Genomic DNA, 26,712 nt, shown 5'->3' on the forward strand with positions numbered 1-26,712 from the left:
AGACTTTTCCATAACAACTCATAATATAAATGATTCAAAATTAAAGAAAAACCTGTGATGAATTAAGACGAACAATAACGCAAGAAAGTCGCTATCGGATACTTCAAACCGTGAACTCTTGTGCTTCTCTCCTTTTTTTTTTTAATCTGACTCTGTTTTTTCTCTCCATCTTTTTCTGCCTCTGGTTTATGTCTGATAAAGTGTCCGATAGTCTATAGAATATTACGTAACTTTTGTTTCTTGTTGGGTTGAGGGAGTTCTCTTGTGGGAGGAAACAGTTGAACAAACTAAGATTCAGATAGGAGTGGAGGTAGTTGGGTAGATTTAGGATTATACTGCTCTTTTTTTAATATAAATAATAAAAAAAAAATATTAATTAATTAATTTTTATATTTAAAAAAATATAATAAAAATTTGTAATAATCTAAAATAAATATAATTAAGAGAATAATAAAATTACTAGCCTATTTATTAAAATTAAAAGGGAAATATATATATTTTGAATTTTTGTATTATTTTAAAAACAAAAATAAAGATACAAATAAAAAATAAAAATATCCCAAAAATATTATTATTAATATATATATATATATATATATATATATATATATATATATATATATATATATTCAACCAAAACTTATTAAAATTTAAATAAAAGTTAAAATAAATATGAACAAAAATAAAAATAATTAATATCAAAAAAAAAAAGGTAAAATTCGGAGAGAATCAAAAATCACGTATCTACAAAAGGCATTTCCGTAATTTCACCATCCAAGGAATTTCTATTGACTGAAGCACTCCTGCCTTCTCAGACCTTATTCAAAATATCCTTATTATTTTTATCATGGTGCAATTCTTCATCCTGTCTAGACTAGTTCTTTGTTCTACGTGAGTTACGTGAGGATTTTTTGGACTGTCGCCTAGCTCCAACGCCAACGAATGATGCCAAATCTTTCCTTGCAAGTGAGGACATCTTTTTACCTTCTAGGTACTCAGAAATTGCACGAGAATACGCACAAATGGGGCAGTAAAAGTTTCCTCCATCATCGAAGCTGGGAACAGAACCCAAGCAGCTCTGATGAGCCACTAACAGGCAGGTGTTCAAACTGCAAATCAACAGTTGCCCGCCTTCATTACATTTCACACAAAGTTTGAGCTCTCTACCATTTTCAGTTGTCAAGGGATCTTGACCCTGAGTGCAGTGAGAGCTAATAAAATAGTTTCTCTTTGCAAAAAGGCTAGTCTTTTCATTGTGATATTCATCACCGCTAGAAAACTCAGGCCCATCACTTTCCACTGTATTCTTTTTGGCTCCTTCAGGAAGCTCATCTTTGAATAAATTTCCCCCATTGCACTCCCAATTAATGCGAGAATCCTGATGAATTGCTTGCTGTGATGAACCACTTGATGTTCTCAATTCATCACAAGCTTTGCTGCTACTTCCAACATTTTGGATCTTTTCCTCTGAAATCATTATTTCAGGCAACGGGTCATCATGACTACTGGTACCAATGTTCTGTCTAACCACTTTTGATGCAGGACCCTCATAGCTATCATCCGAGCCCCCAACAAGAGCTCCATTTTCCAAGTTCCCTTTTTGGACAATAGCTTGGGGAATTCGTGCAGACAACTCTATTGAAACACCATCTCTTTGAGATGATTCAAAATCATGAACAGCATCGCCCCTGGAACTAATGGAACTAATGACTTGCTGCTTAAACCTTTTGGAGGCCTTTATGCAAGTATCAGACCCGTTCTCTAATATGGGTTCAGTTTCTTCTCTGTTCTCCTTCATGAATAGTAAAGGCATCAACCTCCTCTTAGAAGGCATCAGAGTCCTAGGTTGATTTTCTTGCAGGCCATTCATCTTGGCCCCCAAACAAAGAGTTGCATTCCCACTTGGTAAAACATGTTCATGTTGTGCATCATCTACTTTTACTTCACAACTCTGCTTAATGCCATCAGAATCAACAGAATTAAATCGATCTCCATCTCTGAAGTGACTGCCGACCTCCAATACGCTCTTTGCTTTCAAAGATGTAGAAAGAGGATTGGTAGTATCTACAGTATCCTTGATCTGATTGTCAAGCAAATCCAAGACAATCAGACAGGTAAATTGCAAATGCACGAACTTGTTCACATATAAATTTAGATTAGCTCACCTGTTGCAAAGCACATTTTGGCAAGCAAGATCTTTTTTTGGTGATAAATGGCTGAAAATCCCATTTCGACAACTCTGGCCTAGACGTTTTTTGATCTGATGAAACCTGGTCAAATATACACACGATGCAGATTTAAGCTTGTGAAAAACAAATATAGGTTGGCCCGTGTAACGAATTAGTTAAATGGCAGAAAAAAATCATCTATATAAACTGAGTTATTGAACCATGTAACCCAACCTTAATAAGTTAAACTGAGGTACTTACCCCCAACAATAAGTGGCGGAGGACATCTTCACAGCACACTGATTGATCAAATTCAATTTTATCACCGGGAACTGAAGCATCATTTTTTGCATTTGAGTTTTCCTGGACAGACAAGGTCTCTAAAACTCTCAAGGAGACAAGCTCCCTTGCATTTCTCCCCACATCATCGGAGATTTCAGGAATCCGCTTAACCAAATCTGTTATGCATGAAACAGAAAATCAAAGCACCCATTATTACAGTTGATACAACAGCTTTTGTCACAAAGTAATTGTAAATTCACACATACCAATGAGTAAAGATGTGTCTATCTCATTGGAAGTTGCCAATGTTTCGATCACCCATATCCATGCTAGATTTGATGTGCTATGCTTGGTATCCATGAAGGCTGTTGGAGTGCTTCCGAGATTATATATTTGATTGTCCATCTACCTTACATTTATGTTATCCCATAGAACAGTTTAGCGCAAAGACAGAAGACATAGAGGTGCTATAAATAGACAACACAACCAGGGAACAGTACACCTATATGAAATTTTTAAATTTGCATAATGGATGTAATAAGATGAGTACTTGAAGTGCAAAGTTCATCGACATAAAGCATGAAGCGGAGAAGTGAAGATCGAGTCATTCAGAACAAAAGAAGTTTCAAGTATCTTGACTCTATTATCTAAGGAAACACGGAGATTGACAATGATGTCCCACATAGTATTGGAGCAAGGTGGGAAAAATAGAGCCTCGAGTCTGGAGTACTGTGTAATAAGGATGTTGTTACCAAGGTTTAAAGGTAAGTTCAATAGAGTGGTAATTAGACCACACTGTTGTATGGCGCTGAGTGTTTGCCAGTCAAGAACGTACATGTTTAGAGAATGAAGCATAGTAGGAGAGATAAGATTAAGAACGAAGTTATACAGGACAAGGTGGGAGTGACCTCAATGAAGAACAAGATGATTGAAGTGAGACTGAGATGGTACAAACATGTAAAGAGGAGGTACGCAGATGCACTCGTTAGAAGGTGTGAGAGGTTGTCTATAGCAAGTTTTAGCAGAGATAGAGGTAGGCCGAAGAAGAACTAGGGGAAGGTGATTAGACATGATATGGCACGTCTTATTACTGAGGACATCACCCTAGATAGTGATACAAGCATAAAGAGTACAAGGTTTACAAGGTCTTGTAGAAGGTTCAAGCTTCGGATTGTCAAAGGATCCAGTCTCGGATTTGCAAGTGCTTGAAGACCTTTTGGAACCATTACAAAGCCTTGTCCAAGTGAAGAAAGGAGGAGGTTCCTTACACTCAAGAGGCGCCTTTTACTAAGGGCATGATGGACTTTTTACGCTCGAAAATAACACTCCATAGGAGCCCTTTTCTAAGCCCCTCATTAAAGGCATTTTTGTCATTCGGTTGATGAGTATAAATAGACCCTTTAGCTTGTATTTTCCTTAAGACTTTGATGAAATTGGATATTACTCTTATATTGTAGTTTTAGTCTCTAGTTTTAGCTCTTAGAATCTGAAAATTGGTCCAAGAACATTTGAAGTTAGGGTTTCACTTGTTTTGGATAATTTGGCAAGAAAGGTATACTTGAGGAAGTGTTTCCTTTGGGTCACCTAAGAGGAAGGTTTGAACTCTTATTTATGAGGTGTGTTGAAGATTTTGAAACATCTTCTAGGAGTAAGGGTTTTTCTATCTATCCATTAATTTCAAACATTCTTCTTCATCATCTCCATTCTATGTGTTGTTTTCTCTTAATTTGGTTGCTGGAATTTGCATCTTAGTAGTCAATTTTGTGTGTTTGGTAGTCTTTAGGCTATCAGATAGGGAAGTGCGGAGGTCGAAAATTAGGGTAGAAGAATGATAGGTAGTCGACTGATACGTCAGGCTTTTATGAGGGAGAAGCAAGGGATCAGTCTCCTCTTCTTCGTATTTAGTAGTTAATAGACACACAATATCTTAATCTTGATTTTTCACTACTACCAGTTGCTTCATTTGCTCTACGTATCTTGTTATTGTGATACCCTTATTTTCCTTTCAAGGCTACTTTGATTAAACTTTTCTGAGCAGAGGATATATAGGAAATGGCCTCTTTACCCCCTCCCCTCCCCCCCCAACCCCTGCACCTATAAAAGGGAAGCCCGGTACACTAAAGCTCCTGCTACGCGCAGGATCCGGAGAAGGGCCCCACCACAAGGGTGTATTGTACGCAGTCTTACCTTGCATTTCTGCCAGAGGCTGTTTCCAAAGCTTGAACCCGTGACCTCCTGGTTACATGGCAGCAACTTTACCAGTTACTCCAAGGCTCCCCTTCACCCCTGCTCCTATAACACCCCGAAAATCTAAGCCTAGATTAGAACCATGCTTCAAGTGCACATAGAAATAAAACTTCATATTTTGATAGTATGAGAAATGATTTAGACATGTATTAAGGCCACAAATAACTCCTAGCTCATAGATAAGTCAAAACCTCCCTGACCGATTGACTTCTTGTGAAGTATCTTGCTACAGTCAACTTCAAACGAGCATAATTCCTATATTGTGAAGTATTTTTAAGCTCAAGACCCACCAAATGATAGATATTTTAGTCATCTTTCCAACACATCCAGTTTCGCCTTAATCCGATATCGGAGTAAAAAGTTTGCTCAATTTACCAAAAGGTGTTTGTCTGCATGAGTGTGACAGCTCGGGTGATGGACCATCACACCAGCGACGACTAGTCAGGCCAAACCATCAGTCTTACGCAATAAGACCAAAATTTGGTCATTTTACGACGATTTGAGTAAACCGCCAGGCGAGACTATTCTACGCTGGTATAACACAAAGGGGGCCTTTTGGTCTTTTCCAACTCTTTTAACAATAAAACTATGTCATTTAAGCTATCCTAAGACTAAAACATAAGGATAAAACGCCCCAAATTCTCCATTAACTCAAGATTAAGTCAACACATAGAGAGAAAATAGAGAAAGAGGCGATTTTCTTCTCCCAAGAGAAAATTAGAGTTCAACTCCAAAAATTTCATCAAGATTTTCAACCTCAGGTATGTGTGATTTCATCAATGGGTTTCCTTTCACCAATTAGCCCCATAGTAAACTCATTCCCCAAGTTTAATTCACCCTTCAAGCTTAGGGTTTCCATGTAAAGTGTGAATTCCTTTAGTTTTCAGTTTCTTGCTTTGACTAAACCATAAATATACGTTTTCCATAAATTTGAGCATCCTTCCATACTCATGACTATGAAATTTCATTATAGTGATAAATTCTTGATTTTCGACTTGAATTATGAAATTTCGTATTACGTTCAAATTGTAGTATTATCGTGATTAGTTACATTCTTCAGAGATGGTGGGTTATGAACACCAGATGACCTAGGATTTCATGCACACACTAATGAGTGTAAGATCCTTCAGCTTACATGATATTGAATACTTTCATATTATGCATTTATTTTCAATTTTCCAAATATTACTATTATTGAGCATTTGCAGTTATCAGTGTCATTCAGTTGGGAGTAGTACTTAGTACCGAGCGGACGCAAGGATGAAGGCTAACCCATCAATTAGGTTGAGGCCTTTAGTAGAAGACCCTAAGTCCCAGAACTACGTGCCACCGTCGGTTCTAAAGGGTCACCCATCAGACCAAGCTTGACACCTTAGTCCTTTCGGACATCAGTTTAGTGGTTCCACCTCAGTCCGAATTTGCACCCTTGGCAAGGTACTGAACACTCATCCAAATGGGCTTACAGGTTGGACCCCGGTTAGCTCAGATTGGGGTATGTCGACTCATGGTAGCTCCTACAATCCACAGCTCATAGTTCAAATACATCAAATACAGATACTTGCATGACCTCGTATTCAGTTGTTCAGCTTATCATGCGGTACATGTTTATTACTTGGCCTTGCATCAGTTTATCATGTCACATGCATCATACTCCGCCTATACCAGTTATTTCCTATCTCACATACTCAGTACATTCAAAGTACTAATTGCATACATTCTTTTGCGCTATATTATCTTATAATATAGGTTCTGACGTTCAACATCCAGATTGTGCTTAGTATGATTACGCACTACATCAGCAGCAGTTTTTGGTGATTCCTCATCATTCGAGGGTCATTTATTAGCATTCACTTTCACTAATATACTAGTTTCAGACAATTGGAGGTAGTTGGGGGCTTGTCCCAACAACTCATATGATTTAGAGGCTTTCAGACAAACAGTTATACTTTCAACATATTGATTATGTCAGACAGTCTCAGTTTTGACATCTACTATTGATTTTGCTTTTATTATGATCATGTCATTCCAGTTTAGTTTCCATTCAGTATCTTATTATTTGCTTCAATATTCTTAGTGTTTTACCAGGCCATGGGTTAACTTGGGGTTACTTGTGACTCTGAGCACCATGTTGCGACTAGGGGGTGGTCTCGAGTCGTGACAAACTTGGTACCAGAGCATAATGTTTAAAGTGTCCTAGGGTGTAGAGTCTTGTTCATGGGTGTGAAGCGTGTCACAATTATGAGTGAGAGACTACGAAACGTCTTAGGAAAAATTTATTATTTTAATGTTCATATCGTGCGATAGAGTGTGAACGCTATTAAAACCTTCTTCAAACTCGTTCTCTACACATTTACAGAATATACCTCCCAAGAGAACTAACGAAATAAGGAATGGAAATGGCAATGCTAATGAGAATCAGCAAGCACTACCAGCTCCAGCAAACCCTCTAAATGACTAAGTCTCACATGTCGAATTCAAGGCTGCTTTCACAGCATTAGCCCAGCGTATGACCACCCAGAATACCCAGCAGGTTGTTGCACCCTTCAACTCAACAGTGAATACGGCAGAAACTAGAGTTTGAAAATTCACTTAGATGAATCCTTCGGTATTCTTTAGGTGTAAGTCTGAAAAGGATCCACAAAAGTTCTTGGATAGTATTCAAAAAGTTACTGAAATCATAAGTGTCACTCCAACTGAAAGTGCTGATTTGGTTGCTTATCAATTGCAAGGAGTGGATCAAACTTAGTTCAAGCAATGGAAGGATGATAGAGGTGCAAATGCAGGATTAGTAGAGTGGGATAAGTTTGTTGTTGTGTTTCTGGACAGGTGCTTCCCACTTGAGTTAAGGGAAGCCAAGGTGCAAAAATTCATAAATCTGAAGAAGGGAAACATGAGTGTGAAAGAGTATTCTCTTAAGATCACTAAGTTAGCAAAATATGTTTCGGCTATGGTTGCTGACTCTAGGACCCGAATGAGCAAATTTATGTCAGGCGCTTCTAAGGTGTGGTCAAAGAGTGTAGAACTACTATGTTGGTTAATGAGATGGACATTTCCAGATTGATGATTCATGCTCAACAGATTGAAGGGAAGAAAATCAAGGAGAAGGAAAGGGAGAGTAAAAGGGCCAAAACATTAGCTTTAATTTCTCTCAGCAAAGGTTAGATGTTGGAAATCATTCTCAGTTCCACCAAAAATCTTCAGCTCTAACCCCATCTTCTACTAGTGCTCCAGTGCCCAAGTTCAGGCAGGATAACTGAGATAGAGCGCCATGGTTTAAGTCACAGGGTAGTGTGAATAGTGTTCATACGAATCCAGTTTGCAAGAAATGTGGTAGGAACCACAAGGGTAAGTGAATGGCGGGTAGTTATAGTTGTTTTGGGTGTGGCAAGTCAGGCCACAGATTGAGAGAATGTTAATGGCTTCACAGAGAGGTAGGGATGTTCGTCAGCGAAGTCAATCTAACTGTTTAGCAGCTCCAACAGGTCGCCCGACTCAGCAGGGTGCCTCATCTAGCACAGATGGCGGACAGAATCAAAATAGGTTCTATGCCATTCAGACTCGACAGGATCAGGAGGGTTCTGCAGATGTGGTCACTGATGTGGTCACTGGTACATTGCAAGTTTTTCATATTCATGTTTATGCTTTGTTAGATCCCGAAGTCACACTTTCCTTCGTGACTCCCTATATAACAGTAGACTTTGGTGTCAACCCGAAATCCTCTCAAAACCCTTCTCAGTTTCTACTCGAGGCAATAATTCAGTCATAGCCAAACGGGTATACAGAAATTACCCAGTCACAATACCCCAGAAAGTCACCACAGTCAATCTTGTAGAGTTAGACATGACAGACTTTGATGTTATTCTTGATATGGATTGGCTCCACTCTTGCTATGCCTCAGTTGATTGTAGAAACGGAGTAATCCAATTTCAATTCTCGAATGAGACAGTCATAGAGTGGACAGGTAGTAAACCTGTCAATTGGGTTGTGGGCCGTCTCGGCCCGATTAACCCAGTTGAGTTTGTTTATTTTTGAAATATAACAGAGAAACCATAATACAGGAGAAATATTTTTTCTAAAGTAGGTCCTATTGCACATGGAATGCAAGTTTAATGACGTGAGGCGGGAGAATGAGGTAGTAGTGAAGCTGGAATCACAGGAGGTAGGTAAGAGGGAGAGTTTCAAGTATCTCGGGTCCGTGATCCAGAGTAACGGTGAGATTGACGAGGATGTCTCGCACCGTATTGGGGCGGGATGGATGAAGTGGAAGCTCGCGTCGGGGGTGCTGTGTGATAAGAAGGTGCCGCCTAAGCTTAAAGGCAAATTCTACAGGGCGGTAGTCTGTCCGGCCATGTTGTATGGAGCGGAGTGTTGGCCAGTGAAGAACTCCCACATCCAAAAGATGAGGGTGGCAGAAATGCGGATGTTGCGCTGGATGTGTGGGCTGACTAGAGGGGATAGAGTTCGGAATGAGAACATCCGGGAGAAGGTTGGTGTGACACCAGTGGAGTGCAAGATGCGGGAAGCCCGATTGAGATGGTTCGGACACGTGAAGAGGAGGGGCATGGATGCCCCGGTCCGTAGGTGTGAGAGGCTAGCGTTGGATGGTTTTAAGCGGGGTAGGGGTAGGCCGAAGAAGTACTGGGGTGAGGTGATTAGGCGAGACATGGAGCAGTTACAGCTCACCGAGGACATGACCCTAGATAGGAAGGTTTGGAGGACGCGAATCAGGGCAGAGGACTAGGGCCAGCCTGAGTCGCTAGTGTAGGGAACTACGTGGTGGGGGTTTATTCCTGTTAGGAGTCCGTGTCCCATGTTTTATTATGAATCTGTGTGTTTTCCTTTGTTTTAGATTACTTATTGGTGCCGTATTTATGTTATGTAATCTTGTAACCTTGTGCTGTGCTTTACTATGTGTTTGTGTGGTACCGCGTGTCTTGAGCCGGGGGTCTATCGGAAACAGCCTTTCTACTTCTTCAGAGGTAGAGGTATGGACTGCATACATCCTACCCCCCCAGACCCCACCAGGTGGGAATACACTGGGTTTGTTGTTGTTGTTGTTGAGGTCCTATTGCACATCATCCTCCTCATTATAACCACAGTTTCATAGTACGGCATACTTTTCCAGGTAGCAAAGCAAAAGAAATTGCCCTTTTCTACTTTCCAGTTGTGTCAGCAGTAGCTTCTTCAAAAGTTGGTCAAGTACAATTTCATAGGATATTTATTAAAATTTTAGCATGAGGTCCAATAGTTATGCTATTTATTGACTAGATGATGCTAATTGACGTCATTACATTTCACAAAACAAATGTTGGTTACATGTTTAAAAACAATATCATATAAGATTTATTAACAAAAACAAAACAATGAACTTTCACACATTTGAAATGCTTGAAAAAATTAATATTAAAAAAAATGATATGTTACATTTTATTCTTAGTAAAAGAAAAATGAACATGTCATATTAAATTACATGAAAGAGTCAAAAAGACAGAAATACTAGCATGTCTATTTTGAAAATTTTAGGCACAAATAAATCATGGTTACAGTACTTATTCCCCACCATATAACATTTTTATGAGGGTGCCAACCACAAGCTTTCAAAGAGTGTAGTTAAGGTAAGATTAAATCGCATTTTTCTTTTTGGTAAGGATGTAAGAGTAAATGGCATTGCAGTGCCTAAATCCAAAATTCCAATATCTAGGATCAATATTCCAAGAGAACTGCATATGATAGATAAAGCTGTCACACATAGAACCAAATTAGCATGACTGAACTGGAAAACTGCGACCATGATGCAATGGACCAATATCTATCAATGTGAAATGCAAAATTTATAGAATGGTCGTAAGACCAACAATGTTATTTGGGAGTAAATGTTATGCCTCTAAAGTCCAACATATACATAGAATGAGTGTCTCGAAGATGTATGCTGAGATGGATGTGTGATCATACAAGATTAGACAAGATTAAAAAATGACCACCTTCGGTAGAACGTGCAAGTAGAACAATAGAAGATAGTCATGTCCTATGAAGACCTCTAGATGAACCTTTTATAGGTGCAGGACCACGGTTGGTGAAAGAGTTAAGGAGAGACGAGGTTGAACTAAAATCACATGGAAGGTTTTTTACCTAGAATTTTAGGAATCTACGCAAACCTAGTGAAACTAGGGCAAAATTGGAAGAAAATGATCTATTTAGACGATATCAACTAGTTAGGACTAATAGCCTATTTGGCCAAGCTTATTTTTTCCTAAGAGTGCTTTTTTCCTAAAAGTGCTTATTTTTACAAACAGAGGTGTTTGACCAAACTTTTGAGAGAACATAATCGCTTCAAGTGACTAGCAAAAGCTATAAAAATGTAGCTTTTCCCCAAAAGCAACTTTTGCAAAAAATACACTTAGAATCACTCTTAAAAGCTTGTCAAACACTAATTGTTGTTCAAAAGTGCAATTAAACTGTTTTTCATCAAAAGTACTTTTTGGTAAAGCACTTTTCAAAAGAAGTTGATTACAAAATCTTGGCTAAACAGACTACTAGTAAAGGTTACTTTATATCCAATGTTTTCTAGGAGCTTTCGTCTAGTAAGAAGTTTATATGTAAGTAGAAAATATAAAGAACCTCAAGTGCTTTTTATGTTTTATTTAAAATTGAATGAAGCGAACTGGGCATGAGAAGTCATACAGCTAACCCCAATTTGTTTGGGATTGAGACTGTAGTAGTTGTAAATCAAAGAAAACAAGAACTCTTTTGCTATTCAAATTGTTTCTTTTCCGGAAGAAGCATGAAAACACATGGTTTTAGGGCACATACACACATACCTCAAGGGTATGGGACCCTGTGATTAAAAAAAAATAGCATGAAATGAAACATAAATAGAAAACAAAGACGGCCATACCTCAAAGGGGGAACTAGCCAACTATGGCTTGGTGTTGGAGATAGTTGGGAGAATTACAGGTCACCATTGAATATGGAGGACGAAGAGACTGAAATATCACGAACGAGTCGGGTCGGGCAATTGGTCTTAAGGTCTTCGGAAACGGATTTTTTATTTTTTATTTTTGGTAATACGGATTTTAATCTCTAATATGTTAAGAGTTTGACTGCCTTTTAGTTTGAAATTTTTAACTTTCATTAAAAATTCTGCTTTAAACAAAATAATTTTTTCAGCTTTTTCCTTCAATTTATAATACTAGTTTAGGAAACGTGCAACTGTCTCAAGTCAATACAAAAGATCACATACAAAAAATAAATATAATAATTTTCAGGACTAATAGTATTTTAAAATAAATTCATACTTTCATTTTAAAATTAGGGTATGATTTCATATATATTAACAACAAAGGATTATCGTGAATAAACTGAAGGTCAAAAACACACCTAAAGCATCTCCATGTCCTTAATTTTCTACCTGAAATCACTTTTAGTAGTCGCTTGGCCATGAAAATTACTTTTTTCCGGAGTTGGAGTTGGAGTTGGAGTTGAAGATGAAGTTGGAGTTGAAGTTGTGTTTGACCATGTCTTTTTTAAAAAAAAAAAAAATTAAACTTTCAAAAAAAAAAATTTAATATGATTTTATGCCCCTCAACTTTTAAAAATTATCAAAATCACTCAACTACTAATTTACCTACTAACATACAACCAAATGTTGAGAAAATAATTTATATGTCTTCAATTGATAAAATAATTAACAACAAACTAATTATTATGATTGTTATTCTTCTAAAAATTGAATAAAAATAACACAAGCACGAGCTAAATAAATTTATCTAACCATAATCGATTGAATAGAGAAAAATATATTTTGATAAATATGATTGATGGATATAAATATATTTTATATATATTCTTAAATTTGTTGATGAAAATTCTTAATTACTTTCACTTGAATTAATTATTTTATTGAATCTGGTCTTTTTTAAAAAAATTACGGATGACTTATTTCTGAATAGATTAGTGCTAATTTTTTACTTTTTCTTTATTGATGATATTGATTTTCCTTGAATATTATTGTATCGTAAATATGCATGGATACGTTATGTTTGATATGCGACTTTATTGACGACTTTTTAATAATTTATTAAAATCATAATAGCCATTATATGACATATACAAAAAATTAGAATGGCAAAAAAAAATATTAAATTTCTCATTTTCTGCCGTAGATTGTCATTTATTATATTTTACTTCACGTTAGTAAATTTTGGTTAAAAGAAAAAAAAAATTAGAATATCTGTAACAATTAAAAATGATGTTGTACCATAGAAAATAAATAATAATTTTTTTCTTGGTGGTTGGTTGTAGTTATAAGAATGGTTTGTGTAAAAATTTAAAGATTGGGATATATGTAAAATAATGAAAGTTGGAAATGAAAGTGAAAAATTGTGAAAACAACAGAAAGTTGTTTTCACTTTTTGGAATCCAACTCCGAAATAATTTTTCAAATTTTTATGGCCAAACACCACAATTTTCGAAAAAGTGAAAAAAAAATCAAAAAAAAAGAAGAAAAAAAATTATGGCCCAACGGGCGCTTAGTTTCTTTAGGTATAAGACTCTCTATATAAAGAAAGAAAAATCTAAAATTAAATAAAAGATTACGATGCTAAAATCTAAAACTAAAACTAAAACTAAATATGATCGTAAAACAAAAAAAAATTATGGAAAGACAACCTACTATGTCTCTTTAATTTCCTAGGTAAGGTTAAAGTTCTATTTCTATTTTTTGTCCAATTCATTCATTCTCTTTAGATTTCTATTACTACATTTTCTTCTACTCCATTGTTTTTGTTTGTTATATATTGATTGTCAAGAACTTAATAGTAGAATCATAAATTCGTTGAAATTTAGTATCTTAATAGTATTATTAATTTTATAGGAAAAAATTAAATAGTTGTGACCTAAGTCTGTGAAATCTCATACTGCAAATCACTATTTCTCTTTTCTCTATCGACAAACAGTTTGAAAATTTTTAATGATGATTTATGAATAAAGTAAACGGTAAAAAAAAATACCTAAAGTATCTCGACTTTTTTAGCTTTGTATCTGAGTTTCACCAACCGCTCTATACATCTAAATGTCAGTGTAAAATAAATTTCATACTACCACTCACTCTTTTATTTTCTCTCTGAACTTGATCTTATGATGATGACTTTATGAATTAAGTGAAGGGTCAAAAATACACCTAAAATATCTTAATTCTTTTTATTTTCTACCTATTTGGCAACGAAGGTCATTAGCCACTAAAGTTTGATGCCCGTGAAAGTCTGACACTCTGAATGCAGTCCATCTTAAGGCACCAGTCCCTCCATTATGACCGAGATCAAGACATGATCAGCTTGTCCCTTGACAACAACACTGGCAATAACCTCAACACCAGTTTCAGAAACCAGCTTGACATTAACACGTGCCTCAAAATTTGCATTCTACAAGCATAATAGGGTAGAAACATAGGATCAATGAACAAATACTCTAAAAGTATTCATAATACAAATACAAGAGATTTATACATCTAAATGATTGTCTAAAATATATTATAGAATCTCATATGACAAATCACTCTTTTGTTTTTGTCTATCGACAAACAGCTTGAAAATTATTATGATGGCTTATGAATAAAGTGAATGGTAAAAATACACTTAAAATGTCTTGATATTTTAGTTTTCTACCTGAATTTTAACCAAATACTTTATACATCTAAATGATCGTCTAAAACAAATTATGAAATCTCATACTACAAATTACTCTTTCCTTTTTTCTCCATGGACAAAAAATATAAAAATTATTATGATAATTCACGAACAAAGTGAAGGGTCAAAACCACATTTAAAGTATCTCGATCTTTTTAATTTTATTAACTGAACATTCACCAATCGCTTTATACATCTAAATGATCCTCTAAAGCAAATTATGAAATCTCATACTATAAATCACTTTTTTCTTTTTATCTATGAATAGGCAATGAAAATTATTATGACGATTTATGAAAAGTGAAGAGTAAAAAACACACATATATAGAAAAGAATGATTTTGTTATTCATGTTCAATAAACACTATAATTTAAAAAAAACAAAAACAAATCTTTTTCTTCTTCATCTTCTCTTCTTTTTTTTTTTTGTATTTAAAATATACATCTTCTCTGTTATCCCTCATTGAATGCCTTACAACATTCTAGCTTTCTCGGATTTGCCTTTTTTTTCATCTAAAAGAAATTAATATGCAATGTTGTGAGAAAGATAAGGGGAGAAAATAGCAACTTTCCCTTGAATCTATTATCAAACATGCTTCTCTGCCATGTGAGGCAACACCACATTTCTGCATAACAAATTTATAGTGATGTGAATATAACAAAGATAACATGAGATGCCTATTTTTTCAATGGCGTGAATGAACAGGTGGATGTTCAAGAAAAATCCTAGCAATTATAGTAGCCTACAAGCACAACTACCATCGGCAACAACAACAACATATACATACCCGTACAACTTACCTACCCTCTACTATGTTTATATGGTAAGAGATTGTTTTCGATAAATCCTCGACTCAAGAAATAATAATAATAATAATAATAATAATAATAATAATAATAATAATAACAAAAAATAAACCAACAAAATTTATCAAAAAAAAATCATACTTATTTGAGATGACTAGATACTATGAATAAAAACAATAAATAAGACTTAATTAGACTTGACCAATGCCATTGGTTGCATCCTCTTTATCAATAATAAGACTAACCTAAAACATAAACCATATATCTTTTCTTTTACCATGAATTCCTTAATCATTAGGTTCTTGTAACACTTCTTACTAATATATCTTTTCTTTTACCATAGACTTTACAATTTCATAATTATCAGTTCTCTTAATATTTATTATCATATATTTAATTTTAAGATACCTTAAATAAATTATTCAAAAAAAAAACACAAAAAAATAAAAAAGGAAAAAAAAATTCAAGGACGTGTTTTATATGAATTAAAATCAAAGTCCTAATAGTAAGGAAATAAATTAAAGACTTACGTGTTTACTATGGACTAAAATCAAAGTCCAAATAGTTTGAAAATAATTAAAAGATTATTTTTAAATATTAAAAAATATTTTTATGTATTAGAAAAAAAATGCAAAGAATATTTTATCTACTATGACGAAGTTTTTTAATAAGAACAAAAGTTCAAATCACATTTTTAAAAATTGTAGATGTAGATGCAGAAGTAGATAGCTTAGATTGTAAATGTAGAAGTAGATAGCAATATGTAGATTGTAGAAGATAGATGTAGATGTAGATGCCTCACAAGTAACCATATATTGAAAAACTTACGTGGTGTTTGGAACAGCTTGCACGCACCTCGACTAATTTCACATGATACTTGTCACCTCCCCACCAGCAACAAGTACCTGGTAACTCTGTTCACCAAGTCTAGAATAGATGAGAAGAAATCACCTAATGTTTGTTTCTGTTGGAAATTGAACCTGAAATCTCATGATGCTCAACCCAACTTCATTGATCCACGAGGTCATACCCTTGGGTGCACAAATAACAAACTTTTAAAAATTAAAAGAAACTGGTGAAACTATTGCATAATGCATACTAATAAAGTGAGATAAATATGTACTCACATAATCCTTTTCTTTATTGCATGTAAAAAGGTTTTACTCGACCTTTTTTTTTCAAAAAAATAAAAAATAGTTCTCTTCAAAATAAAAAAGCTATAAAAATACCATAGAGAACAATAATTTTTCTTAGAAAGGATTCATCAAAAAAAAAAAAAAAAAGCTATGAAAGGTTTCAAGGCAGCTACAATTCATTATCTAGCTACTACATCTTCAACAATGACATATTCATATTATTATATTCATACTCTTACACATCAAAATAATGCTATATTTATTATTCTCTAAACGTTGTTGAAGTTGTGAATTTATAATTTAATATTGGCTCTAACGTCATCTTTGACAAACGAAATGTTTGAATTACTTATCATAGATCAATAAATTATATTAATGTCTGAATCACTACCATAGATTCAAAAAGCAAAAAAGAATATTGACTTGACTTACTTGTAGCTCCACTTTTCTTTTGGCTACAACAAAAATTGAATAAGAACTATAACAAAACGCGATTAACATGCTAAACTCAAAAATAACTGCAACAATAGTAAAAAGAACACAAACTTTATTTGAATCATCTACCATAAATTCAAAAATGACATGAATGTGTATGAATTCTACCATAGGTCAAAAAAGAAAAAATAAAATATTGACTTGACTTACTTGTAGCTTCACTTTTCTTTTGGCTACATCAAAAATTGAAGAAGTACTACAATAATATTAAAAAAAAAGAAAAGAATTAGTTAACTAGTTGAAAAAAAATCAATTAACAGACTAACCTCAGGAACATCGAACTGCAACAATATTATAAAACAATTAGTAAACTAATTTGGGAAAGAAGAACGCCAATTAACATGTATACTAACCTCAATAGGTTTCACAACTTCTATACTATATTTGTGTTTGAGTGTAAATATATAAAGATTGATATTGGAGATTTTCTTTTAATTTATTTTTTTTAAAACAATTAATATGCTAACCTCATATGTTTCAATGTCTACTTCTCTTGGTATAGGTATTTGTATGGATATCAAAGTAAATAGAAAAGCACGCAAATTAGGTCAGCCACCCTTTTACCTTGGGAGGAAATTTTCACCCTAAAAAATTTATGCCCAAATATATATTTAAATTTTTTTTTTTAGAAAAATTCATATAATCATAAATATTAGGAAAAATAGTAAACAGACGATTTTGTCTTGAACAAGATTAGAATAGGGATGTGGCTTTGCATAAGCAGTGTCGTTCCAAATTTGTATTGTTTTATTGAATTTGTAGACAAAATTTGTGATTTTTTTTGTTAGAACAGGATTAGGATAGGGTTGTGGCTGTGCATTAGCAGTGTCGGTCCAAATTTATATTATTTTATTGGATTTGTAGTCAAAATTTATATTGCTTTATTGGATTTATAATTTAAATAGAATATACGAAAAGATGATTTTATCTAAAAGAAAGACTTTTAATGAAGAACAAAAAGTTCAAACATGATTTATAAGGTCTTTCACACTTTTAAGATAATAAATATATAATAAGTTTTGTCCCTTAACAGACTCCAAAAAGACATGAGATGAATTATAATTACAATAGATCATTGCGATTATTTTTGGAAAAAATAAAGCAATCACTAGGAGTTCTTTTTTTTACTATGAATGTTGTTATTAAAACAATCACTGTATGAGTCCCTTTTTAGTTTTGTATCAAAGGAGTTCGTAATACAAATCATATAGCCAAAAATAAAATCTAATCCTATTTTTGTCTATTTTAAAATCCTTCTATAAAAGAAATTACAATTTCAAGATTTTCTTCACAACTTTGTCATAGCTTTATCTTCAATCTCTAGGATTACAATTTCAAAAATCTCTTCACAACTTTGTTGTAACTTTGTCTCTAATCTCCAGGTCATAGCTTTGTCTTCAATCTCCAAGGATTGCAATTTCAAGGTTCTCTTCATAACTTTGTTGTAGCTTTGCCTTCAATCTCCAACTTTATTTGTTGTTATTTGTTTTTGTGTCGCGTCCTCTTCAACAACTTCAACTTTGCCTAATGTTTATATATACTTACAATTTCATTTGTTTATTCTTTTTTCTATAATGGCATAGCTAAATAAACAGGAGTCCCGAGTTACTTGCACATGTAAAAATCAAAGTGAAGATATTGAGTCAATTGCAAGCAAAATTGCACAACCGAAATTGCTAGACTTTCTCAGATATATGCTCTTTTCAAAACTCAATCCCTGTTCATATACTTAGATCACCTAAAGTTGCATAAATTAAAAATACAGAATCAGTGTATATATGACATCAAAACTATGTCTAGAATATTTGAAAACAATCTCTAAAAGTTTGTTGTGGGGGGTGAATCAAATCATTTTGTATGGGTAGAGTATATGTAGCATCCTCCAAGACTAGCAAAGTCTAGTGATTTCAGGTTTAAGCATTCATTTTTCTAAAAGGCTTAAAAGGCATTAAAGCAGAGAGATAGACTCAACGAAGAACTCAATAGATTACACATCAAATGTGCATTAGAATATGAGCAACAGGCTAAGTTAATAAGGTGAATCCCAAGACATTAAATAATAGAGACAACATTCAGATCTAAGGATTGAGTTTATCTATATTTTCTACTAAAACTTTGAGGAAGAGTCTCAATAGACTACTTGATCATTTTCTTAGGAGAAGGCCCGAAGATATTGGTTTAATATCAAGTAATTTGAAGGCAATGAACTTATTCAAATGACCAAAAAATAAAATCTACCATAATGCAATCAAATGTCTGTACAATTCAAAGTCAACTATGAATTAAAAAAAAGTAGCAACAATTCTAAAGTAAGACTTTATCAAACATGCAACAATTGAAGAAGAAAATTCACGTTGCTTTTGGCTATTTAATAATTGGATATTTTGATTAAATAATAAATTATAAAGAGCAAAATTTTATCAGACATTTTCTACATTCGAGGATTCACCCAGATTGACACGAGAATCACTGTTCCTGCAGTACTTACTGTTATACTTTTTTTTTTTTTTTTCATATGGCGATCTCACCTTTCTCATACTTTTTTTCCCAGCTGACGAGTGGTGATTTTACCACTCAATCTCACTCAACATTCGTGTACATTACCTTATTTTGAAAGAATAAATGAGACATATTCGTGAGTAAATGCACTAATATCCACTCTTTGCAAGTACAGAGTTGAAAAGATAGAAAGATAATGATCAAAAGGGAGCAGGAAAAGTGCAGCTGAAGACTCAAAGCTGTCGCGCCCCATTTTCCTCGCAGAAGTGACCATTCTTTTTGGAATTTTTTTGAGGGAGAGTGTGAAGAGTCGCCACCTAACGAATTAAGGTACGTTAGGACACCGGTCTAAGCCAACTACAAACCTATTTTGTTGTTTAGTCTTAATTCACTAGAAAATCGGGTAAGGGTTCAAATTACCTCAAAAGGAAGGACTTAGACACCTTTCGAGGTTCATAAAGGTGGTCCCCGGCAGATTTCATATTTTACGTGCGGCTTCTACGAGATCAAATAACGGTCTCATGTTTTATTAATTTAAATGTTAACTAAGTGATAAAGTAATTAATAAACAAATACATGTTATTTCTAATTGTTGATTATCTAAGTGATAAAATCGGTAAAACATATAATAAGACAAGCGAGGAGAAAAAAATGACATAATTTATAATAAAAGGGGAATGCTTATAAAATAAACTACCCCAAATAAATAAGCATGTAAGGTAAATAAAAGAATGAAAAGAATTTATCAAATCAGACAAAGAAATGCTTTTGGTCTCATTCAGATTAGAACCCCAACTTGTTTAATCATCATCCAGATTAGAACCCCAACTTGTTTAATCATCATCTGACTCACCGGTCGAACTCTTAGACAAGTCATATGTCTTACCTTTAATGTCTATTGGAGATCCTCACTTCCGAATGACTACCCTCCCACCCCACCTAGGCTGAATGTCAAATCTAAAGGCATTCTAGTACAAGGATAAAACTAACGTTTTTAGTATTTCCTAATCGTCCATGTCCATGAGGCATTGGACTTTGCTATATTGGTTTTGTGGTCTAGACAAAATAAAGCTATGTTGCCTAGGACTCAAAATGCGTCACACATTAGACGCCAAGTAGCAAGTAATGTCTCACGTTACCCCTTGACTATTATTAAAGAGATGATTAATGTGATTAACATGCAAAGACAAAAAATAGCTATTTTTCGTGCCATTAATCTATAGACATGATATCTAAGTGCTCAACAAGTGTGTGTGACAAAATATAACTCTGATTCATGAATGTAACAATGTGTTATCTAGTTTTAAAAAGAGGGCATCAAAAGTGTGGTAAATGTGTCAAAGAATTGTGCTCACGAATTTCATGTGCAAGTGTTATAAACTAATGAGAATATAACAAAACATTGAAAGTGCATTAACATGCTAAGGAACACAATGACGTACTTAATCTAGTGTTTAACATAATGAAAATGCTCAAAAATCTATATTTTAACATATTGGCAATTATGCCAAAAGTGCAAAAATTTTATATTAATACGCTGGAAAGTGCAATAACATGCTTAATATGCCTAAAATCTATATTTTAACATGCTAAAAATTAACATCCTAAAAATTATACTAATGCACAGTAATTTCATGTTAACATGCTGAAATTGCATCAATAGGCCGAAAAATACAATAACATACTTTATCCACAATTTAATATGCTGAAAATGCTTAAATTAATGTTTAAACAAGCTGGTAATTAATTGTTTTATGCAAAAATGCAGTTTTAACAGGCTGGCATTTAATTGTTTTATGCAGAACGCAATTTTAACACGCTGAAGAATATATTAATGCACAGGAATTTTATGTTAACAGGCTTAAGTTTTAGCATGCTGTAATCTATATGATAAAAATATACAATGGTATACCTAATCTCAAATATTTAAACTTGATATACTGAAACCGTATTAATGCACAACGGTTCAGAATTGTGTTTTCATACCATGTCATGTGACGATATAATTAAATGTAATGTTTGACATGCTAAAACTCTTTAATCTACAGTTAGTCAAGCTGAAAACACTTGGATGTGATTTAATATCCTTGATATGCTAACATGTTAAAAATGCATTAATACACTTATATTCCATTTTAATATGTCAACGTGCTAGAAAATACATGAACATTCTTAATAGTAATATTCAACATGCTAACAGATATATTAATATGTAGGGACTTAAATGTTGACATGCTCAAACGTGGTTAAATTCGTGTTAATATACTGCAACATACCATAACAGTTTAACCTAGTATTTAACATGTTTAGCAAGTTGAAAGGTATATTAAACACAGAAGTTAATGTTTATATGCTAAAAACATCACCATGCCTAGATTTGTTTTACTATGCCTAAATTGTGTTGGCGTGCTAAACATGCAATGACATGTTAATAAGTTATGGCTTACATGTTCAAACGCTTCGAATATTAGGTGATTCATATAGCACATAATACACATAAAATCCTAAGTTGTGCCTACCTATACTATTCACAAAGCACACGAGTCCATAACGTCGTACTCGTTTTAACCTCAGGTAAAAATAGGGTATGACAGAATGACGACTCTGCTGGGGATGATGAGACGTTCAAACCATGATTGACTCGATTTTCAATCGAGGGAAGTATTTTACATTTTTTGTATATGATTAAATTCTTTACCTATTATTACACTGCAAATTATGTGAATTTGCTCATAAATTCTTTACATTTTTTTATCATGCTTAGTTTAGGATTTTTATGCTTTATTATGTTATTTGTTTTACATATTTTATATCATGCTATGTGTGAAAGGATGCAAGCCAAATCCAAACTTGCGTTCCTTATTTGTTTGAATAACACTACTTGTTACTGCTTTATCACTTGCATTTTTCTATCGAGTCTTTGGCCGTACACATTTCAAACACTGTGGTACACGCGAGGGGTGTACTGCACTCCTCCGAACCTTCTTTGGATTTCTTAGTTTCAGAGTCGGTGCAGTTAGGTTAGTGCACCTTCTCGCAAATATTCAATCCCACTCTTGAACATTTAGGGAAAAATCCTACTCTAGTAATAAGTCATATTGCATATACCTTAGGCAGGACGGTCGAAGGTATCGTTTTCGCAACTAGGAAGCCACCCTTTCGTTAGAAGGTTATGAAACCTTTATGACATATTTTGTGTTAGAACTGATTCAGATAATCCAGAAATCGAACATTAATGGATTCAGAACAATCAAATTGGCCTTCTTTTACTCTTCCTTCATTCGCAATCATTTTCACGTTAATAGACATAAAGTATTACCCAAACTCGCCAATATTTGACACCATTTTCACGAATACAGTGTGTTGTTAAAACCCCGCTTCACAAATATCTTTCTCAGAGTCCATGAAATCCGAGTGTTCTAAAAATGCTTTGTTTTCGTTCAACTTTCTCTTCAAGCCCGCAGATAGGAATGTCAGTAAAAGCTCCACCTACGTCTAACTTTTTCTTTTTTGATCCAAACTAGAGTGGAATGTCGTCAAGCATTCTTCCAATGTTTGATTCTTTTTTCTAGTCAACGGACATTAAATATTATTCAAAACTCTACAATTATTTGACACCCTTCTTCAAAACAATGAATGTGGAATATTATTCATCTTCACCCACTTTTAACTCTTTCCAGCCAATGAGCGTGAGGCATTGTCAATACTTCTCCTCCGTTCTATATCTCTACCACAAGATCCTCATTCATCAATAACGAGACTTAAGATACTCACTCTTTTAAAGGCATCATTTTAGCCCACTTCTATCAATTCTTATCGACTATATATGCCTCTTTTAGCCGCCCTTATTGGATACATTCCCTCTTCAAGAAAACTTAAAATTGTTCTGAATCCAAAATGTGTCAAAATCTAGATTCATCTATATCATTTTGTTTGGACGAAGGCCTACCTCTGGCAAAATGACGCTCCACAATATAAGATACGCTTACTTGACGTTGTCTGAATGTGCTTGTCCATCGACATGAACTAACTCTTGAACTTTTATTTGTGCTTGCATTATTCCCCAATAGAGGTTGATTGTGTTGATCGATAGAACTAGCCGACTTAAGCTATATAATGAACACCAATACCATCGACCCGACCAGAAGTGTTCCAACGCTGGCAAACGTATCAGGAATTTTCAAAAGATAAGATAATGAATGTATGCTAAGAACTACACCAAGGAAAGGATCCCACATATCCATCCACGGCTACTCTACCGCGCCCTCTTAATTTTTTATCGCTAGAAACTCCAATACCTAAATGCTATCAGTCAGTACAACCTCCCATAACGACTGTTGGTTTAACAAATCCATCATCCCCATTCACACTCATCACCTCCCATAAATTTCCTCATTGTACCCCACATCCAAATATTGTCACATCTTCTCGTGATATTCAACAAACAAATTATGCTACCTTTCGAGAACCATATATTTCTCCAATATGTGTGATTGAGTCATCCGCTTTCACCATACCTGCTAAAAGTAGGTTTTTGATGAATTCAAGGATAAAAGAAGAAGACGACATGATCGTAAACGAGCTCCGTGATCTAAAGCAGGCGATGAAACACCTCCAAGAAACTTAAGTCAGCAATCATTTGGACTACAAAGATATATGTATCTATCCAGATGTTGAATTGCCAATCGGGTTCAAGCCACCTAAGTTTGACTTGTTTGATGGAACTAGGGATCCTCATACTTATTTAACAGCATATTGTGACAAATTGGTCGGGATTGACAAAAATGAGAAGCTCATAATGAAGTTGTTTATTAGAAATCTGTCTGGCGAGGCCCTCGCCTGGTACACCAAACAAGACCCCCGTCATTGGCACAAATAGAGTGACATGGCTAAAGACTTTATGAATCGTTTCAAGTTTAATACAAAAATCGCACCTGATCGACTTACCCTCATTAGTATATAGAAGAAGCTCTCTGAATTATTCCAGGAATATGCTCGACGATGGAGGTCCAAAGCAGGAAAAGTTCAACCACCGATGGATGAAAGTGAATTGACAAAGTATTTTATCCGCAGTCAAAAGGGTGTTTATTTTGAAAGGATAATGTCCACATTGGGGCAGAAGTTTGCTGACTATGTCAAAATAGAGAATTTTATTGAAGAGACGATTAACTCTGGAAAGATTAAGTCGGCAAATAACTCGAGCAGGTCTACTCAGTTAGAGTCCATCGAAGGAGCCAAGGAGAAGAATGAAGAAGAAATATTTGTTATAATACCACACCATTCAATACCTAAATCATCCCAATCACTTGAAAGTCCTGATAATGAACTGATGCAAATATCGAATCATACATTTCATCATGCCTATAATACCCAACAAAATTACCTTCTACCCCAAGCTTCCACATACCAAAATCCACCACAACCATGCGTACCAATCCAATTGTCAGTTTATTAAAATCTAACACCTTTTGCGGTAAGAAAAAATTTAAAGGGTAAGCGCAATCGAAGTTGCACTCAATACGTTGAACCATTGATGCTTTTTGAGAGACTGAGAGATGTAAATTTATTGCGACCAGAGTTGGCGAAGATTCCTAATCCATTACCTAAATGGTTTGATGAAACAAAGCGATGTCCTTTCCACTCTGGAGTTTCAGGGCACGATACTGGAGATTGTAATAGGTTAAGGCATAGAATTGAGTGCTTGATCAAGGCCGGGGCAATCCAATCTGTCGAAGAGCAACTAAATGCAAATAATGATTCGGTGCCCAATGATGAAAATAGAGAAGTGTATATGACATGAGAGATACCATCCTCCACGTCGAGCCAGCGGGGCTTTCATATAAGCCACTCTACAGAGAAACGCTAACTTTAGCGGGAATACGATATAGACGAATCTAAGTTGATCGACTCAAAGACAATAAATAGAGTCCTATATTTGAAGGCATAGGATTTCCTCTAATTATCATGTAACAAAACTACGTTCTGACCTGATTTCTCATGGTGAGATACATAGGCGAATCCTCATCGGGTTCGGTTGTACTTAAGTAGAATCATTAATCCCTTTTTTAATTGGAAATACGTGTGACCTGATTTCCCTCGGCGAGATACGTAGGCAGCCTATATAAGGCTCGGTCCCTTTATAATATAAAAATCTATTTTCCTAATGACGAGCGGAACTTGAACGCGATAGTATCCAGAAAACCTGAAACGATCTATCAAGACTATCCCAAGATACGCAGCGAAGAATCATCGAGAAAATATCTCCAAGAGACTGGGGCAAAATTTTGATGAACGCTTCAAAAATCAACAAAGGTTAGGACGTTCAACTTGGAAATGTTACGACCAAGGTTGATTTGTACCAAACAACACAAGTCATCACAAAAGTTACAAGATATCTACAGCGGACAACTTATCTATAATATCAAAAAAATGCACCAAGGGCCAATACCAAAGAAACTCCCACCACTTAACCAAAGATCTTCTCTACAATTATTGTTAAAAGATACTATCAATCCAAATGCACTGAAATCACATCGACGATCAGCGCAGGATCGAACATTCGTTATGTCAGTCATAATGAGGTCAACCAAATCTTCAGGTGGTACATGCTTATGAAAGAGCCAAAAGAAAATTCTCGTGATGAGGAAAAATAATCGATACCTACAATTCCAAGAAGGATTTCCAAAATATGGTCAAAAGCATTCAAGCTTGGATTATGACTAATACATCAATCGAGGATATCGGTATTTAATATCTGTTTGACACGTGAGCTAGCATATGTTGGCATCGAGGATATCTCATTATCCTATGAATTAGCATCTGAATTAATCAAAAGCACGTGATTCGTCTTTAAGTCGCTATCTGAAAGCGAACGTCATATGAGATTTCCTTGAAATTGATAATTTGAGGATCATCTATAAGTCATATTATTTGAAATGAGATAGTGTGCAAGATTACCTCTGAGTTGATAGTCCATAGGTCATTCATAAGCCGCAATAACATCCTAACCAGATAGTATGCAGGGTTACCCAAAAGTTGATAGTCCAAAGGCTATCCATAAGTCGCAACTAAATCCTTACCAGAGAATATGCGAGATCATCAAATTGGTATGTCCAAGGGTTCGCTATAAGTAGCGTCATATCCAAGATCGATTATGTGCAGGATTACCTAAGGAATAACAATTTAAGAGATATCTATAAGTCATATTGTGTCCAAGGTTGGATGATGTGCAGGAACACCTGAAAGCAAGCAATTAGAGGGATATCTGTAAGTCATCTCTTATCCAAAGTCGGATAATATGCAGGATTACCTAAAGGCTAGCAATTCAAAGGATATCTATAAGTCGCTTCGTATCCAACATCAAATAATGCACAAGATAATCCAAATATTGACGATT

The 26,712-nt window shown here is 34.7% G+C and overlaps 1 protein-coding gene across 2 annotated transcripts; it reads right to left on the reverse strand.

The window, feature by feature from the left end:
* Positions 1–673: 673 nt before the first annotated feature.
* LOC107854165 lies at positions 674–11,806 on the reverse strand. 2 transcript variants are annotated; one of them, XM_016699160.2, is made up of 5 exons: positions 11,593–11,806; positions 2,717–2,855; positions 2,430–2,626; positions 2,166–2,270; positions 674–2,080 (listed from the first exon to the last, which is right to left on the reverse strand). In XM_016699160.2, exons 2-5 carry the CDS (start codon positions 2,853–2,855, stop codon positions 875–877), a joined length of 1,647 nt encoding a protein of 548 aa, XP_016554646.1. In that variant the 5' UTR covers positions 11,593–11,806; the 3' UTR covers positions 674–874. The 2 variants fall into 2 exon arrangements, with proteins under 2 accessions (XP_016554646.1, XP_016554645.1); XM_016699159.2 differs by having other exon boundaries at positions 2,717–2,859.
* Between the last annotated feature and the right edge of the window lie 14,906 nt (positions 11,807–26,712).

Source organism: Capsicum annuum, chromosome 3 (assembly GCF_002878395.1).
Source record: "Capsicum annuum cultivar UCD-10X-F1 chromosome 3, UCD10Xv1.1, whole genome shotgun sequence".
In the NCBI taxonomy this organism is placed as follows: Eukaryota; Viridiplantae; Streptophyta; class Magnoliopsida; order Solanales; family Solanaceae; genus Capsicum; species Capsicum annuum.